The sequence below is a fragment of the Haliotis rufescens genome, unplaced genomic scaffold (assembly GCF_023055435.1).
Source record: "Haliotis rufescens isolate VD_foot unplaced genomic scaffold, xgHalRufe1.0.p SCAF_46, whole genome shotgun sequence".
In the NCBI taxonomy this organism is placed as follows: domain Eukaryota; kingdom Metazoa; phylum Mollusca; class Gastropoda; order Lepetellida; family Haliotidae; genus Haliotis; species Haliotis rufescens.
Window position 1 is genome coordinate 1,257,323 of NW_025964179.1, and position 20,491 is coordinate 1,277,813.

General features: G+C 42.6%; 1 protein-coding gene across 1 annotated transcript; it reads left to right on the forward strand.

The window, feature by feature from the left end:
• The first annotated feature begins 296 nt into the window (after positions 1-296).
• LOC124141584 (ciliogenesis-associated TTC17-interacting protein-like) lies at positions 297-19,591 on the forward strand. The gene is made up of 10 exons (XM_046509596.2): positions 297-450; positions 1,567-1,664; positions 4,686-4,930; positions 5,936-6,022; positions 7,432-7,492; positions 8,249-8,352; positions 8,849-8,973; positions 12,167-12,243; positions 13,269-13,357; positions 13,779-19,591. The coding sequence occupies exons 1-10, from the start codon at positions 428-430 to the stop codon at positions 14,028-14,030; spliced, it is 1,161 nt and encodes a 386-aa protein (XP_046365552.2). The 5' UTR covers positions 297-427; the 3' UTR covers positions 14,031-19,591.
• The last annotated feature ends 900 nt before the right edge of the window (positions 19,592-20,491 follow it).

Below are 20,491 nucleotides of genomic sequence, written 5' to 3' on the forward strand. Positions count from 1 at the left end.
GGGTTTCCAGCCTTAAGGGCCACGGACTCGAGTGGCCTATTCTCCCTGCAGTGTTTCAGTGTACGATAAACAACGACCACGAGATGTAAACGTACTATGAAGTTCCTGTATGTAATTGTTTGCAATCACACTATGTGAATAATATTACTAAATATTCTTGCATAATGGAAATTAAAACAAATTTCAGTTAAAAAGCATTGAAAATAACCTTTTTAAAAACATACAGGGCCTTTTCTTTAGCGGTTCTCCAAAGACCCTCGCTCTATTACCTCCCTTTGTATGACGGAAGTTCAGATTTCCATAGTGACGACGGCCATGTTGAGTGCTTTGACGTGAAGTTGTTCTGTCAAATATTCCTTTATTTTGCGACGATTGTTTTCTTTGGTGCCGTCTGTCAATGTGCGTTGTCTGCATTTAAAAGTAAACAATGAGCGCCGATACAGCCAACAGGTAACTGATTTTCTCTGAATGATTTTGAGTGACGTTTGTTTGACATATGGATGTTCGGAAAGCTGCTGTAAGTATTCAGTGGCGTAGATGTCATTGAATAACAATGACAGTGTCACAGGGTTTCAGATAGGTTATTTTCTAGGACACTGGCTTATTGTCATTCAAAAGGTCCTGTAGATTTTGATTTTTGTCCTATTTATTTCGTGGTATAGAAGAACGTACTTTGAACGAAATTTGACCATGTAATCCTAATGCCAATTGTTTCCAATAACATCACTGTATCAGTGTTGACAGAGACCATATATCGGTATATGTATCGATTTTTACATAATATGGATCTGGAAATTTATGTCATGTAAGCCCTCTTACCCTCACTGTGCTGATAGATCCATAAACATTAATGTCTTTACCATATCTATATTATCACCATGTGCAAGTGCCATGTATATTATCACCAGATCTTGATTTGATCGATGCTCATGGTATCAGTCACTGAATTGTTTGTCCAGACTCAATTATTTACAGACTGTCATGTAGCTGGAATATTGCCAAGTGCGCCATAAAACAACAAACAAACAAACAAACAAATATCTCCATCTGCAGGCTCCATGTGTGTAATCACCATGCGCAGGCTTAATCAGGGCAGTATATTGAGTATTACGCATCAATAATCAGTTGCCAAAAGTGGTCAGTCATGTTTTATTCTCTTATAGAAACTCAGATCACATTTCTACGATAGTCTCTGATTATTAGGTAACTGGGTCAATATGCCTCAAGTTTTCTAAGTAACAACAGAAGCCTCTGCCAGATTAATTATCAAAATATTTGTTTCTCATGAAAAATGTCAAATCATCTGTTGAACAGTACAACATTGAATTGACTGCCAGCCCTATTATAGTCAGATCTCCATACAAGGTCATATTTCCTCTAATATTTTACACAGATGTGATTATAAAGATACCAATTCCCCATAAACACCTAGTTATAAGAGGAATTGCTTTCAGACAAGCTAGGTTTTGTTTGGAAGGACAACAAAGGGGGTATGACTTCAAGTGACATCTTCAGCTAGTTCTTGATTGATGTTTCAGTGTCTGTACTTAATCGTCTCTGTTACAGTAACCCAAGTGGTGTGGTGTCGGATGTTTCAAATTCAGTGGATGCAGGAGTGGTGCCAAAAGCAAGTGCTAATGGACTTGAATTTCTGCAAAGCATCGGTATGTTACTGTTGCATGAAGTAGGGAAAATAAGAAACATCAGATTTGAGTTACCTTTATGGCCTAACAGCAGGCTCATAAGTCGTTCATCTTGATAACACCAGCAGTCCATACTGTGGAGTACACTAACACACAGTCAGGTGATACACGGTGACAACCGATACAATCTCATTAAGATCAGACCTTGGTTTTCGCTACCGCTACACATAGATCTGAGGACATCCAATTACGGTCTCGTTGGAACGACCTGATCAATAAAGTGACAGTCGGAATGTGATTTCGGATCATGCAACCTTGAAAGATTTAACACAGGGTATTCTGACCGACAGTTACAGGCTTTATGACTGAATACATAATGTTTGTTGGTTCTGTTTTAAAAATTTTAAGCGAGCATTTGTCAAAGTATGTTTCAAAGCGTAGTAGCCAGTTTGAAATTTGTAACCTTAAACTTGAGAAAGCTGCCTTCTGGTTAGCTAATTGTTGGATTCTTGTCAATCATCTCATAGGTCAGGCAAAAGTTGCAAAAGGTCGGTCTGACGTGACCCGTAATGGGTTGTCCTCAGATCTTTTTTTGGCGGTAGCGAGAACTAAGATCTTATGTCAATGAAATTGCAACCTTCGTTCAATAAGTTTGGCACTTTGGGCATTTGTGTTTACACAAACAATGTCAACTTGTGGCAGGTGTGACACTAGTCATAACATGAGGTTGACACATGTCATAACAAGTTCCAGACACAACAATAAGTTAGATGTGATGGCTTCATTCACCTGAGGGTGGTCACAATCATAGATTCTCTCAAACATGAACAATGCGTTGTAATAAAGCTACTTACCAAGGAGGGATGCAAAGCAAAAGAAATCCATGATCTCATGTGTAGAGTGATGTTTTAGGATGTTCCTGACCATTCCACAGTTTGCCGTTGGTCTCTACAGTTTAAAAGGGGTAGGGAGTCCAAAGATGATGACCCAAGGTCAGGCAGACCTTAAGATGCCACCCAACTGAAAACCATTGCTGCTATAGAAAGAAGAATTTTGTCTGACCGATGAGTGAAAGTATCTGAAGTTTATAGGGAATTCCAAATATCGGTTGGAACTGTCGTAACCATTATTCATGAGCATCTTGGTATGTCCAAGGTACCTGCAAGATGGGTACCTAGAAACCTCAGAGCTCAAGATTGCCATCAGAGAACTGAAAGTTGTCGAGCCCCCCTGGATCTCTATACTGATGATGAAGCCGGATTTCTTTCTCGTCTAGTGACAGGTGATGAAACAAGGATCCACCATAGGGACCCAGAAACTAAATTGGAATCCATGCAATGGAAGCACCCCAATTCTCCACATCCGAGGAAGTTTCGCACCCAACCATCGGCTGGCAAGGCAATGGTCGCCATATTTTGGGATGCAAGAGGCATATTACTGACTGATTACATATCACCAAAAACTACAATCAATGGACAGTACTGTGCCAATGTAAAGAAATCTATTCGCCAGAAACACCGTGGGATGTTAACACATGGTATTCTACTTTTGCATGACAACGCTCCGGTTCACAAGTCGAGAATCGCACATGCCGCTATATGTGAATGTGGATTCAAACAGTTAAATCATCCACCCTACAGCCCAGACTTAGCCCCCAGTAACTATTTCCTGTTCCGACAAATTAAATCTGCCCTACGCGGAAGACGCTTCCAGGATGACAAGGACATAAAGGCTGCCACAGGGGCGTGATTAGAGGGCCAATCTGTGGATTTCTATGAAAGTGGTATTAAAAGCTTGAAGGACAAATGGAATAAGTGCATTGAGGTGAATGGAGATTATATTGAAAAATAAAAGTGCAAAAGATATACTGCGACTTGGTCTTATATTGAAGTTGTAAAACTTATTGAACGCCCCTCGTATCTACATTCTAGCATCTTCCCAAAGCAAGGGAGTTAACTGACTTTAAAAGTCCACTTTCCACCCTTGAAGAATTAGACTGGAATTATGGAGTTATATTTTGGCCGGACTAACGAATCTATACATAATACAATCAAAATCCCGTAATGATATCGACATCGGGTTCATAAACAACATGGCAAAGTTCTACCATGCCAAATTCGTTCGTTTCCAGGATTTGCAGAGCATGTGTACCGTCTATTGGGCATCGACACATGTTTTCGAAATCTTTTCATGTTTTTAATCAAGGTGCTCAAGTGATATGATGCACTTTGCAAGGTAAAACCTGTTTGTGACAATAAAGAGCTTTATTATCGATGTGATCATCTTGACTGGGCGCTGCCAATTTGCTTGAAGCAATTGCAAGTGGTATTAGAGGTGGAATCTGATTGATCAGTTGGAGGGGATATAGAAGGGACATAACTCGTAATAGTCACTGATGGCGCTACAATCAAGCCCAGAAATTCCAGCCTAGTTCGGCAAGGGTGGAAACTGGACTTAAAATTTTAAAGTCAGTTAACTCCCTTGCCTGTGTATATTTAGAAATGATGCTTGTACATCTCTATGTCTTTCTCCCGTCTATATTTCATGCCCTTTACGCCCTAGCCATGTGGGTTTGTAAGGGCAAAATATGAAAACATATCAAACGTGTGAGAGTGTGTGTAAGTGTGTGTTTGTGTTTGTCAGTGTGTGTGTGTGTGTGTGTGTGAGTTTGAGTGTGTGTGAGTGTGTGTTTGTGTTCGTCAGTGTGTGTGTGTGTGAAAATTAGAATTTTTTTTTAGTTTCATACGTTTATATGTACAGATGGTATAATAATGGGATTAAATTGTATACTTTGGTTCGGAATTGTTGACTGTTTTTTCCGGCTCACGTTGATCATCTGATAATGTTTTTTTAGATGGGGAAAAACATCATGTCAATGTAAAACTTGAGTTTATTTAAGAACGTAAGTACATTTTGGGAGCCGTGTGTTTCCGCTTGCTATAACGCTAGCGGTATGTTTAAGGGTGTAATATCGAGGAAACGCTAGCGCAATAGCGAGGGACCGCTGTATGATCATGATGATGTGGTTTCTGTTCATGCCAGATGGGGAAACCGACTTCAAATACCTGCTGTTTGATGACAACCTAGTGACAGTGTCGGACACGGGGAAGGAGCTGGGAGAGTTCACAGTGACAGTTGAGCCCACCAAGTACAAGTCCCTCGAACTGTTCCTGATACACGCCAACAGTCACGGGGCTATCGATGGCGTGCCTTGTGGTACCTCCATCACATGCTACGTCACCAAGCAGCTTGAAACCATCGAACAGCAGCATCACGAATACGTCAAGGTAGGCGTAGGTGATGGGACTTTGAAACCAGTAATATTTCAGTAACACAGGATTTACAGAAGTATTGAAGGGTTCTCTGAGGAAGTTGGGCTGATAGGGTTGGCAAAAGCTAAACCAATTTCAGCTCACTACACTGAAGGTCAAGTCTTTACATTCACTGTTTTGACACCTCCCCTGAAACTGCAAGTGCTATAGAGCTGACACTTTGTATAAATGATCCCAGCTGTGGTGACTCTAAAATCTGCTCCCTAAACTCTGGTGTGATTATAAACAAAGCCATCATTTCTTCATTATTCAGTTGGCATTTGGTGGCTCTATTTTGTAATACTCTGCTCCTTTTCTTAAAAAAGTGGAAAGAACGATTGCAATATTTTTTTTTCACTGACCCATGTGGACAAGACCAATAATTTTTAACTTACCCTGCATTACTCCTCAATGCATTGACTGCTTACTTTTGACAGATACAAAGCTGCAGGTTTGATGATGAAAAGGTTAACTTATATCTGATTTGGCCCTTTTGCTTCCTCAATAAGTCAGTGCCATTATCCAATAAGGCTAGACTTTGTAAAATAGCTGACTCGACAGAATGTGTACAAACCGAGTTACAAACTAGGGTGCAGCAATGCAGCACAATCATTTTCAGTTTACTTCTCTGGGGTAGAAACTAACAGTTTTTGTCCACTAGTCCTTATGATGATAACATATAGCAAAACCTAGTCCTTAGGATACCTTTACTATTGGGCAGTTTGGTAAGGACTACAGGACTAGTGCCAATTTCTAACGCTGCCAGTGAAGTTCTTGAAGAACTTCAAAACGAATGTGTCACTTTTTCCTTCTTCACATGAAATTTCACAAAAATGGTAGAAAACTATGAAATAAAAGAAATCCTATTTTAAGAACAATATTTGATTGTCCAGCAAGAACCATGATATGGAGAGGAAATACATACAGAGGTTAGAGACTTGTGTCTTGGTCTGGTCACATATACTGTATGTCATCTTTCAGCTGGAAAACTGTCCATTAGACAGAAAAACATTCATTGTTCGTCAGGAAGATGGATATGTTGTGAATCGAGTCATCACGCAGGGGGAGGTAAGTCACTGTTTACAACCAGCGATCCAAACTAATCTTTTTTGTCCACTAGTCCTTATAATGGTAGCATGGCAAAGACCTTAAAAATGGCAAATGTCAATTAGTGCTTATAATACCTTAGCTATTGGGCAGTTTGGCAAGGACTACAGTACTAGTGCTTATAACTGATGACTGTTGAAAGTATTTGTCCAGCTGGGGTGAAACAGTATGGCAAACAGCATCCAATCCAGATAAATAATGAACACACATTTAGAAAGTGGTCAAATGTAACAAATGTTATATTTGGGACAACACTTTCTTAGTAAAGTACAGAACCCACACTGCCAGAGTCGGGCACCTAATCAAAAAAAAAAATGTACGAGAATCTGTACTTTACTAAGAAAGTGTTATCCCAAATATAACATTTGTTACAGATAGCTAATGTTGTGAAATTGACTATCAGGATACAAACAAAATATTCTATATTCTTAAACATGAGATCATCATTGAGTCATAGGAACCACCAGCATGTGGAGTTGATAGAGCATCCGGCCAGAGAGCAAAAGATCAGCTGTTTGAATTCTGTCCGCGTTATACCAAAATACGTTCAAAGATTGTACATGATGGGGATTAGACAAGGACTGGTCGGCTCAGTATACTGTGTCTGAGTGGGGTGTCCATGTTCAACTGCAGCATGGTGTCTAAGTGGGCTGGCACTATGTAACCAGTAGTAGTCTGTACAAGTACAAGCAGACCCACACACATTACCCAATGTCTACACTCTCATTAAGATCTGGGCCCACTTGCACAAAGCGATCTTAGCACTAAGATGATCATAACTCCCATACTTTAACATAGGCTTACAATAGTCATAGTGCTAAGACTGCTTTGTGCAAGTGGGCCCAGATCTTAGTTCTCGCTACCGGTAAACAAAGATCTGAGGACATCCTATTACGGATCACATCAGAACAACCTTTCATCCGACCAATCAGAGCGTCGCCTACCAGATCATGAACATGACAGTCTAAATGTGTTTTCTAATCATGGAACCTCGTAAAATTTAATGTGGGGTATTCCGAATGACAGATACAGGCTTTATGACTGAATCCATACAATCTAGGCCATCTATAAGCCATTTCAGAATGTCAAGAATTTGTCAAAATATGTTTCAAAACGTAGTCACCAGTTTGAAACTAGTGCTGTAAATCATGAGAAAGCTGCTTTCTGATTGGCTAATGTCGACTTCTTGTCAGTCATTCCTTTGGTCGGTCATCATGGTGTGATGTATTACTGACTGCAATGTTAAGAAGAATTAACTTGTCTATTCTTCAACAAGACCTGCTGGTCGGACATGCCTGGAGCAGTCATTGAATGTAGGTTGTGGATGTTGGTTGTTCAACATTAACATGTGGAAAATGTAACTTTTACAGGATGTTCAAAGAACGGCCAAAACAATCCCGCTGGATGCAATGCAGGGCTTTATTTCTGAAGGTGAGACCCCCATGATGGTGAGACACGGGTACCGGTTACCATATTCACCTTATTAATTTCCAGTTTCCAATAAAAGCCCCCTGACCAACTTATAGACCAATCTAAGTAATCTTCAAAACTGCCCCTTACCAAGACCAAAACGATTTATGTGACAGTCCATATTTGTTCGTGTATATTACAGATGCTGTTTTACATGGAAGGGGTATATAAATGCCTAGTAACTGTTGTCAAAACATTGCAGTTTCATTGAGGTTTGAGCTTAGTTTGTTCACAACTGCTTGAACTCTGAAACAAGTTTTACCTATACTCGTTGTGTGTAATGGTAAATGTCTTAGACCTGCATCACTTCAGGCTTTTCTCCCACATCAAACTGACATTATTGTTCAAAGTGGAATTTAACCGAACTCACTCACTAAAAGCACATGCCACTGGTTGCTTGTCCCAGGTTGAACTTGTGATGCAGCTGCAGCTGGCAAATGGGTAACATGAAGTCGCTCCCCACCCATCCACCAACACATGCACTTACCCCCACCCACCCCTACACTCACCCACCCACCTTGCTTGCTCGCTTGCTCGCTCACTCACTCACTCACTCACTCACTCACATCTACACTCACCCACCCACCCCTATACCCACCCTACCCACTCACTCACTCACTCACCCAGACCCACTCACTCACTCACTCTCTCTCACTCACTCACTCACTCACTCACTCACTCACTCACTCACTCACTCACTCACTGTTGACATTGCAGGGTCCAACCTGCTGCTCCACCGGCTGTTGATAGAGAAGACTCTCCCTGATGATATGCAGCTGCTGTCCTTTGACTCGGATGCCAACCTGAGCGTGGCGGTGTATGTGAGTACTTTTCTCAATCTCAGGCGTATTCGTACTCTTTGAAGCCCAAGTCAGGTAAACTTGGTTCTGGTCTAGTAAGGTCAGCTTATGCTTGTCAATGACATGAAACTATTAATGGAAAACTTCTTTATTGTTTGTAACAACATTTAAGGGAGCTACTTCCTGCCCTTCATCACTCACATCATTTCAGGGAGCTATAAGTCTAGTGGTTAAAGCGTTCACTCGTCATGCTGAAGACCCGAGTTTGATTCCCAACATGGGTGAAATGTGTGAAGTTCATTTCTGGTGTCCCCTGCCGTGATATTGCTGGAATATTGCTAAAAGCGGCGGTAAACCAAACTCACTCACTCAGGGAGCCACTTCCTGTCCCTTCATCACTCACAAAGTTTCATGTACTTCGTTCCCTTACTGTGTGTGTGTTTTGAAGTGTGACCCACTACAGTAACACTCCAGACAACAACACTATAGACAACACTCATTCCTGCTCCTGTTGTAGAAACACCTGGAGGAAAGATCCCAGAATGTGGAGGGTCTGGATTTGAGAGTGTTTGGAATAGAGAGAACCATCATCTCCACAACAGATCTGCCCACAACATGGCAGTCCTACTTTTCAGGAGACTGGTGAGCTTGATAGTCTTAGAGGTGATACTAGGGGCACAGGGGCACGATAGTCGTAACAGTTGATACTAGGGGCAGAGAGAGCCCGATAGTCTTAACAGTTGATGCCAGGGGCACGATAGTCTTAACATTTGATACTAGGGGCAGAGAGAGCCCGATAGTCTTAACTGTTGATACAGGGGCACAGGGGCCCGATAGTCTTAACAGTTGATACTAGGGGCACGATAGTCTTAACAGTTGATACTAGGGACAGGATAGTCTTAACAGTTGATACTAGGGGCAGAGTGAGCCCGATAGTCTTAACAGTTGATGCCAGGGGCCCGATAGTCTTAACATTTGATACTAGGGGCAGAGTGAGCCCGATAGTCTTAACAGTTGATACTAGGGGCAGATTGAGCCCGATAGTCTTAACAGTTGATACTAGGGGCAGAGTGAGTCTGATAGTCTTAACAGTTGATGCTAGGGGCACGATAGTCTTAACAGTTGATACTAGGGGCACAGGGGCACGACAGTCTTAACAGTTGATACTAGGGGCAGAGTGAGCCCGATAGTCTTAACAGTTGATGCTAGGGGCACGATAGTCTTAACAGTTGATACTAGGGGCAGAGTGAGTCTGATAGTCTTAACAGTTGATGCTAGGGGCACGATAGTCTTAACAGTTGATACTAGGGGCACAGGGGCACGACAGTATTAACAGTTGATACTAGGGGCACGATAGTCTTAACAGTTGATACAAGGGGCAAAGTGAGCCCGATAGTCTTAACAGTTGATGCCAGGGGCACGATAGTTTTAACAGTTGATACTAGGGACACGATAGTCTTAACAGTTGATACTAGGGGCAGAGTGAGTCCGATAGTCTTAACAGTTGATGCCAGGGGCACGATAGTCTTAACAGTTGATACAAGGGGCAAAGTGAGCCCGATAGTCTTAACAGTTGATGCCAGGGGCACGATAGTTTTAACAGTTGATACTAGGGACACGATAGTCTTAACAGTTGATACTAGGGGCAGAGTGAGTCCGATAGTCTTAACAGTTGATGCCAGGGGCACGATAGTCTTAACAGTTGATACTAGGGGCAGAGTGAGCCCGATAGTCTTAACAGTTGATGCCAGGGGCACGATAGTTTTAACAGTTGATACTAGGGACACGATAGTCTTAACAGTTGATACTAGGGGCAGAGTGAGCCCGATAGTCTAAACAGTTGATACTAGGGACACGATAGTCTTAACAGTTGATACTAGGGGCACGATAGTCTTAACAGTTGATACTAGGGGCACGATAGTCTTAACAGTTGATGCCAGGGGCACAATAGTCTTAACAGTTGATACTAGGGGCACAGGGGCACGACAGTCTTAACAGTTGATACTAGGGGCACGATAGTCTTAACAGTTGATACTAGGGGCACGATAGTCTTAACAGTTGATGCCAGGGGCACGATAGTCTTAACAGTTGATACTAGGGGCAAAGTGAGCCCGATAGTCTTAACAGTTGATACTAGGGGCACAGGGGCACGATAGTCTTAACAGTTGATACAAGGGGCAAAGTGAGCCCGATAGTCTTAACAGTTGATGCCAGGGGCACAATAGTCTTAACAGTTGATACTAGGGGCACGATAGTCTTAACAGTTGATACTAGGGACAGTGTGAGCCCGATAGTCTTAACAGTTGATGCCAGGGGCACGATAGTCTTAACAGTTGATACTAGGGGCACAGGGGCACGACAGTCTTAACAGTTGATACTAGGGGCACGATAGTCTTAACAGTTGATACTAGGGGCACGATAGTCTTAACAGTTGATACTAGGGGCACGATAGTCTTAACAGTTGATACTAGGGGCACGATAGTCTTAATAGTTGATACTAGGGGCAGAGTGAGCCCGATAGTCTTAACAGTTGATGCCAGGGGCACGATAGTTTTAACAGTTGATACTAGGGACACGATAGTCTTAACAGTTGATATTGGGGGCAGAGTGAGCCCGATAGTCTTAACAGTTGATGCCAGGGGCACGATAGTCTTAACAGTTGATACTAGGGGCAGAGTGAGCCCGATAGTCTTCACAGTTGATGCCAGGGGCACGATAGTCTTAACAGTTGATACTAGGGGCACGATAGTCTTAACAGTTGATACTAGGGGCAGATTGAGCCCGATAGTCTTCACAGTTGATACTAGGGGCACGATAGTCTTAACAGTTGATACTAGGGGCAGATTGAGCCCGATAGTCTTCACAGTTGATACTAGGGGCAGATTGAGCCCGATAGTCTTAACAGTTGATACTAGGGGCAGAGTGAGCCCGATATTCTTAACAGTTGATACTAGTGGCAGAGTGAGCCCGATATTCTTAACAGTTGATACTAGGGGCACGATAGTCTTAACAGTTGATGCCAGGGGCACGATAGTCTTAACAGTTGATACTAGGGGCACAGGGGCACGACAGTCTTAATAGTTGATACTAGGGGCAGAGTGGGCCAGATAGTCTTAACAGTTGATACTAGGGACACAGGGGCCTGATAGTCTTAACAGTTAATACCAGGGCCACAGGGGCACTATTGTCTTAAAGGGACAGGCTGTTTACCATTCTGATGCTTTGTTTGCAAACAACCCTGATAACCCCGAGCTTACTTGGCTCTGCTCGTTTTATTCAGCAACCGAATGTTCTGCTCCAGTGACCACACAGTGGATGCAGGTTGTGTGGAGCAATATTGTTTGAGAATTGAATCAGGCATGTGACGTCACACATGGAAATGATTTCATGCATGATTTTAAGAACAAACAGAACCGTTGACGTACTGTCCCTAAACAGCTCATCCCAGGGGCACAGTTGTCTAAGGTTCCTGGAATTGGAAGAGGTGTATGAAGTTCCAGGTAATTGTGTAAGAGGTGGGCACGGGTGGCCCAGTCGTCTAAGATGCTGCGATTCGCTGTGCAGAGTTGCGTCTCTTGGGCACGCCAGAAACCTATGATTTTGGGTTCAAATCCCGGTTCGCCCCAATTATGTTTCTAGGTTTGTCAGCACCATACCCGTGCTCGTGGGTTTCACCGAAGTGGTAAACGTCTGAGACCTGCATCACTTCGGGCTTTCCTCCCACATTAAGCTGACATGCTGCGATATAACTGGAATACTGTTAAAAGCGGCGTTAAACCCAACTCACTCACTCATTGTGTAAGTTTGTTGATGATGAACACATTTCTCTTTTCAGTCACTTGACAAATCGAGTGCAAGTGGGGTCACCGGTCACGATGAAACTAGCTGAGATACCTGCTGCCATAGAGAGAGGTAGGTGGCAGCTGTGTGACATTCCATGGGCATTCCGTGGACTGCTGGCTACAGTAGGAAGGAACTCCTGTAACTCACATGGACATTAGATCATGACATGCTATAAGTCGAAGGCTTGTCCCTCGGGGAATATGGTTTGATGTACCTTCTGTGTACCCGAGTCGATAGAACAGAGATCCAGATAAGCTGCGTATCTGCGTAAAATACGCATCAGAAATGCAGATATATGCAGTAAAATCAAATCCAAGCGTATCAAATACGCAATGAACATTACAGATATGGTTCAAAAATAAAACTTGTGCGTATCGTCAAAATATTGTGAAGTAATTCTGCGTATTCGATTAGCAAATCAGCAACTTATTTTGAAATTATAAACGGGCATTCCGTCAACGTTGCCAAACTCTACGATGACAGTTACATCATGATCATTTGCCATCACACTTTCTTGTGGAAGTATCGTGGTATTTTTGAGTCCTATAAAGCACTCGAACCCACACAACACAAGTTTGCAGGGACTAGATGAATAGTGTTTTTAAATATTTAACTTAAATACCCACATGTGTAAAAACTAGTGGGTAACAGAAATTTGAATACCCAGATAGAATTACATATACCCAATGATTTTAAAATGCATGGGTAAAATACCCACAACACCAAAACCTTTTCTGGAGCTCTGATAGAATTTACTTTACTGCCATGTTGATCATTTACCACAGTTTGAAAACAAACGGAGATGGTGATGTGTCCCAAATTTGTTTATTGAGACCCTGAGCCTCTGGTATAGCTTAAGTCAGGGTAAAAATACATCATGTGATGCCGCTCTGCTGTAAGGAGCTTGAATTGGGGAATTATGGAATTGCGGAGATGGACCGAGAATGTCAAATTGACTGTTGCCATGACACCAGGTTATAGTTCTTCCACCGTAAACTGTGGGGAACATGGAAAGTTTTGCAAACATCAATGACCAATAACATTTGAGTGTTTTACATGCAAGGTGAGATAAGTATATTTGTCTGGTTCTACAGATGAAGAGCCTCCAAAACCAACATTCGAGAAGCAGCCACTCAACTGGGAGGAGGACATGCAGCTGTACTCCAGATTTTTAGACAGAAAGGTTTGTGTCTGGCAGTTAACGTTGTGTGTGTTTGTTGTTGATTGACGCTACACTCAGCATTATTCCAGCCATGTGAAGGCGACCTGTAAATTATCGAGTCGGTACCAAGAATGGCATCAATTAGCACAACTGATCTTTGATTATATGGTGCCATTGTATTACTGTAAGGCCAGTTTACTATCGGAAATGTTGAACCACAGGTTGAAGATTTGAAGGGATTTTTTTACAAAGACTTTGAGCTGGTGAAAGCCGAATTCTATGTAAAGCACCGAACCCATTTTGAGAAAATAATTCACTTGTGAGGTTCCCCGTAAACCCACATTGAGAAAATTACCTGGGAAGAATCAGGACCAGTGTTTGATACCTTGTATATTTCTGTGTATATATTACAGATGATGATGATGATGATGATGTTTTTCAGGAGGAGTTGAAGGGAGACCATGCTGTTTACATGAGGCATCACCCAGAGTTGAAGGCGCTACTTGCTGATTTTCTGCAGTTCTTGTTGCTACGGAAACCAGACGATGTGTTATCATTTGCAGCGGAGTACTTTGCTGCCTTCTCCAATACAATGCCATCATCATCTCCATACATGGGGTCCAGTACATCCACACCCTTTCCTGCTAGTCGAACAAATACAGGCATCGAGAAATTGCGGACACCCACCCGATAATGAAATAGTTTTAGAAGTCCTGGAATGTAACAGCAACTCTGGATCTGGGGCTTGTCCCACAAAGCAGTTGCAGCACTCTGACAGTCGGCAGTCAGAATTTAGGTATGGAGATCGGAGTCTTAGCGCTAAGATGGCTTTGTGGACAGGACTGAGAGCATCATCATGACGGGTCACGCTTCATCTTGTTTTGCCCCCGGGATGGTTCATGTAGTCTCTTCCTTCAGTTTGACAGTTTTTATTCCTAACTTCACGTCCTGTGTCCATCTTCCCGAGGCAAGGGAGTTAACTAGGGTGGAAACTGGTCTTTTATGGTCAGTTAATTCTCTTGCCTCACTTGATGTCTTGTGTCATGACTTTTAACTTTTTGTTATTGCTCAATTGCCATTTTGATGCTGTGACGGTTGCAGGTTTCCATAGCAATGGTGACATCTTTCAGTGAAGATCCCAGTTAGAATGGGAATGTCTTCAGCAACCTGTGCTTGGCGTAAAAAGCAACAAATGGAATCGGGTGGTCAGGTCACTGAATTGCTTGATGCATGTCATCGTATCCCAATTGTGTGGATCGATGTCCGTGATGTTAATCACAGAATTGTCTGGTCCAGACTCAAATATGAACAAAGTGCTGTCATATAGCTGGAATATGGCTCAGTGTGGCATCGAACAACAAACAAACAAACAGTATTCACACCTGGACTTCCAAGATGATGACTGTAGGCCAGCTTCATGTGCAAGTCAAACCACTTTGTACATCTGCTGTGAAACCACGGACTGCTTTATAGAATCTATGTCAATTGGTGTTTTCCCATTGTTTCTGGTTTATCGGCTGTGACGTATATCAGGAAGAAAAGTTGAATGTCTGCTAGCTTTTGTTTACAGTGACTAGCCTATGAAGGACAACACCCTGTAAATATAAATGTCAATGCTAGAGATTAACCAGCCTAGATTTTATTCCGAAACAGATTCCACTTGGCACAAAGGGTAAATAACTGTGGAAATTATATGAATGGACCACTGAAAATCAAGGATGACATCAATTTTTACATTACTCAGGAGTACCATGATTCACTGTACTTGGTGATAGGAGGGTTCTGTGCCATGACATCAGTATAGTGATGTCCTGTATTAATACAGAACTATACAAAAAGAGGGACATGTAAAATTGTGTAAAAATAGTAAACTAATTACTGCCGTCATCTCAAATGTACTAAAGGGTTTTGTTTGTCTTCTATTCATTCCCTCTGATGATAGGCTTCGTCTCCCCGCAAGGTGTCACGATGTCCTTTATTGTAGTGTGTATTGTGACAATCGACACGTATCACATTGCAACAACGTGGTTACAGCCCCAATAGGCTTTCTATTACGATGAAAGTACTTATGATAGCATGACAGTTTTATCCAAGCTTTGACTTGTTCATGTCTATGGGTTAGGACTATTCAGGAAGCACACAGTCAACCTTGTTAAGACGCTGCTACTTTCGTACTAAAGCCTATGGCACACACAAGTAGCCACAGCGGATGACTAGAACATTAAATGGCAAATGAATGGTTAGAATCTCATGCTTCTTGTACTCTGGTATCAGTATGGCATCGCATGACGGGGACAGTATTCTTGGTTTAACATTCAGTATTATGTCAGAATATTCCAGTTTTTGTAAATATTTTTCCTGGGGATGCTGTGTTTTATATATACTTAACTCTGTCAACGATGTGTTCCTCTCAATGCATGATTGCTTCAAAGTGGTTTTCACCCGGAGGCCACACTGCGACGTGAAGCTGGCTGAGAGGACCGTGTGTGACCCTGTGGTGTGACCCTATGGTGTGTCACTGTGGTTTGACCCTATGGTGTGACCCCATGGTGTGTCGCTGTGGTGTGACCCTATGGTGTGATCCCATGGTGTGTCGCTGTGGTGTGACCCCATGGTGTGACCCTGTGGTGTGACCCCATGGTGTGTCTCTGTGGTGTGACCCTGTGGTGTGACCCCATGGTGTGTCGCTGTGGTGTGACCCCATGGTATGTCGCTGTGGTGACCCCATGGTGTGTCGCTGTGGTGTGACCCCATGGTGTGTCTCTGTGGTGTGACCCCATGGTGTGTCGCTGTGTGACCCCACGGTGTGTCGCTGTGGTGTGACCCCATGGTGTGTCGCTATGGTGTGACCCCATGGTGTGTCGCTGTGGTGTGACCCTATGGTGTGACCCCATGCTGTGTTGCTGTGGTGTGACCCTATGGTGTGGTGTGTCGCTGTGGTGTGACCCTATGGGGTGACCCCATGGTGTGTCTCTGTGGTGTGACCCTATGGGATCAGGCTGAACTGCACTGTGACAAAACAGCATTAAAAGTGCCTGAGAAAACAGCACCACATTTACCACTTGTTATTCAGTTTGTATTTCAGTTTTCACCAGGTCAGGGTGCCATTTTCACTAGGTGCCATTTTGAGGCAGTGCCTTTTCAGTTTAAACCAACCCCTACATGTAGATCTGTGAAAGCACTCAGCGATTGGGAACGGAACACTCAGTACCAGGATGTAGTGTGACAAGTTAATTTCCTTGAAGACTTTTATAATCAGTGGGATGACTCAGTATGGGGATGATACATTGTACACAGAGTGTTTCAACTTGACAGCTGATGTCATCCTGTAAACCACCTGTCAATCAAGTGTTACCTGTACAGTCAACCACCTCTCAGTCAAGTGTAACCTGTACACTGTCAACCAAGTGTTACTTGTACACCTGTCAATCAAGTGTTACCTGTACACTGTCAACCACCTCTCAGTCAAGTGTAACCTGTACACTGTCAACCAAGTGTTACCCGTACACCTGTCAATCAAGTGTTACCTGTACACTGTCAACCACCTCTCAGTCAAGTGTAACCTGTACACTGTCAACCAAGTGTTACCCGTACACCTGTCAATCAAGTGTTACCTGTACACTGTCAACCACCTCTCAGTCAAGTGTAACCTGTACACTGTCAACCAAGTGTTACCCGTACACCTGTCAATCACCTGTCAGTCAAGTGTTACCTGTACACCTGTCAGTCAAGTGTTACCCGTACACCTGTCAATCACCTGTCAGTCAAGTGTTACCTGTACACTGTCAACCACCTGTCAATCAAGTGTTACCTGTACACCTGTCAGTCAAGTGTTACCTGTACACCTGTCAATCACCTGTCAGTCAAGTGTTACCTGTACACCTGTCAATCACCTGTCAATCAAGTGTTACCTGTACACTGTCAACCACCTGTCAGTCAAGTGTTACCTGTACACCTGTCAGTCAAGTGTTACCCGTACACCTGTCAATCACCTGTCAGTCAAGTGTTACCCGTACACCTGTCAATCACCTGTCAATCAAATGTTACCTGTACACTGTCAACCACCTGTCAGTCAAGTGTTACCTGTACACTGTCAACCACCTGTCAGTCAAGTGTTACCTGTACACCTGTCAGTCAAGTGTTACCTGTACACCTGTCAGTCAAGTGTTACCTGTACACCTGTCAGTCAAGTGTTACCCGTACACCTGTCAATCAAGTGTAACCTGTACACCTGTCAATCAAGTGTTACTTGTACACCTGTCAGTCAAGTGTTACCCGTACACCTGTCAATCAAGTGTAACCTGTACACCTGTCAACCAAGTGTTACCTGTACACCTGTCAATCAAGTGTTACTTGTACACCTGTCAACTACCTGTTAATCAAGTGTTACCTGTACACTGTCAGTCAAGTGTTACCTGTACACCTGTCAATCAAGTGTTACCTGTACACCTGTCAATCAAGTGTTACTTGTACACCTGTCAACTACCTGTTAATCAAGTGTTACCTGTACACTGTCAACCAAGTGTTACTTGTACACCTGTCAATCAAGTGTTACCTGTACATCAATCAAGCCTTTGTATATAGTCCATTTCATCTTGTTGTGAAATTTACACCTCCATATTTTGTACAGGTTCCTTCATCGTCAGTGCTTTGTTGAATACTGCTTAGAGTTATTTAATTACCGAGTTCTGCTGATTTTGTTAGATGTATATTTGAGATTGAATCAGACAAGCTCATTACTCAGAAAATGATTAATCTGGGGTAGATTTTATCAAAAGAATATATTTTCAGTTGTCTAGTATTTAAACATTTGATGCCCTATGTTAGTTCCCTCCCCCAGTTTGTACCAGTTGTTCATCAACACAGCCTGGAAGACAGCCTAAGATCTGACAAGATGGTATGGATCATTAGCCCCAGTAAGTAGGGGCATGTACCTCACCAAGTGGAAGTCCCATCAAAATTGCTGAATTGTTTGATAGACATTATGTAGAAGTTGACGGATGACAAAGTAGACACAATTAATGGATTACAACTTCTTTTATGCTGTAAAGGCAATGTTTGGGTAAAGATCCTTATACCGTTGTCAAGCAAGACTGGAAATTGCTGAAGTTGCTAAAAACCTACTTTTTTAAGGATGTTGACTCAGTCAGGATGACCTCGTGAAAGTGGGGGTTTTCAATTCTAGCTCAAAACCCAGCTTTTTGCATACTTGGGCAATCACTGAAGCTTGCATAGAAGGACTTTTAATACTCTGTACTACTGTCACTTGACTTACTCCCAGCCAGTGTCCATCTGGGAGCTGATACATCGACAGTCTGATTAGGTAGCATCAATTACAGGAAGGGGAATCTGTCCACTCCTGGGGTCAACACACAGCAGTACAGATGACACAGGAAGAGTTATGCCCCTTGGTGTCTCTCCAGGTCCTACATCTATGAACATATACAACAGTCGTGACACCCAGTAAATGCAGATAGATATGTTTATCTGTCACCAGATCTATGTTACCACAGAACCGAGTCCATTCTGGACATCAGTCGACATAGTAAACACATTGATTCTTGATGAGAACACCTCACTGAGTGGGATGTGGAAAGTTAATCCGGATTAGGTAGCATCAGTTACATGAAAATTTGGTCCTTAGTTCCCCAGTTTCTGTCTGAAGTCTGGATAAAAATATAATAAAAAGGAGCCCAGTGACTCTCTTCATTTTCAGACTAGATCTAGACTTGCCAAACATTATAGACTTGCATGGGCTGTATTTGATATATATTTGTATCAGGGTCTGTAAGACAGACTACGGACCACGGTGAGGTTCTGGACGCTGCCTACTGAAGTGCTGGTTCCAGTGATGAATGTCCCCCCCCCCCCCCCACCCCACCCCCCCGGAACTGCTTCCACTTCAATGATCTGCATCTGTTTGGTTGTGCTGCTGAATTTCTACTGTCTTTATTTCTAAACATAATCATTTGTTAAAAATTAATGAGGCATTTTGTTGTGTTAGTTTTTATTGAAGTCAAATTGAAAGTTGTGATTGAGCAAGGTTGATTTCTTCACAGGATATGAATCAGTATTCTAAAATTATATTTGGAACTTTGTTTTAAGGCACAAACATCATAATAAAATACTCTTACTCTGACACAAGTATATTGTGTTTGTATGAAGATATAACAGATTTGATTGGGTTTTCTTTTATCATATTACTTTCACAACATATTTCGTGAGCAGAAATAAAATCTATTGTATGTTTTCTCAGTGATAGTTCTGTTGTTTTTTAACAGTTTCCGATCTTTTGGTGTGAATCTTATTCATGACATTCGGGGGCACGGGTGGCCCAGTCGTCTAAGGCGCCGCAATTGCTGTGCAGAGTCGCGTCCCTTGGGAACGCCAGAAACCTATGATTGTGGGTTCAAATCCCGGTTTGCCCCGATTATGTTTCCAGGTTTGTCAGCACCATACCCGTGCTTGTGGGTTTCACCGAAGTGGTAAACGTCTTAGACCTATATCACTTCGGGCTTTCCTCCCACATTAAGCTGACACGCAGTGATATAACTGGAATACTGTTAAAAGCGGCGTAAACCCAACTCACTCACACTATTCATGACATTCACTCACATCTGTCATGTAAGTTCTCCTTCAACACCTCTCTAACTGGACAAATCACCTGTATACACGTTGGTCACCACAATTCCATACTGTTGGTTCTTAGCAACTTACCTCGTAAGAGGCAACCACTTCGATCAGATGGTCAGGTCGATGGCATGTCAACGTACCCAGATCACGTGGATCGTTACTCATAATATCAATCACTGGATTGTCTGGTCCAGACTATTACTATCAGGCTGTAGTATGTAGCTGGAATATTGCTGAGTGTGACGTTAAACAACAAACACACAGTACTATGTAATCTCAGTCAGGACCAACATGGATCAAGTTGGATTGGTTGGTTGGTTTGTTGTTTAACGCCACACTCCGCAATATTCCAGCTATATCATGGCGGTCTGTAAATAATCGAGTCTGGACCAGACAATCCAGTGATTAATATCATGAGCATCGATCCACGCAATTGAAATCAATGACATGCACCAACCAAGTCAGCGAGTCTGACCACCCGATCCCGTTAGTCGCCTTTTACGACAAGCATAGTCACCTTTT

Coding starts and splice junctions, on each gene's coding strand:
- LOC124141584 (XM_046509596.2), top strand. CDS start 428: ATGAGCGCCGATACAGCCAACAG. Junction 451..1,566: donor AGCGCCGATACAGCCAACAG/GTAACTGATTTT, acceptor TCTCTGTTACAG/TAACCCAAGTGGTGTGGTGT. Junction 8,353..8,848: donor ACCTGAGCGTGGCGGTGTAT/GTGAGTACTTTT, acceptor CTCCTGTTGTAG/AAACACCTGGAGGAAAGATC.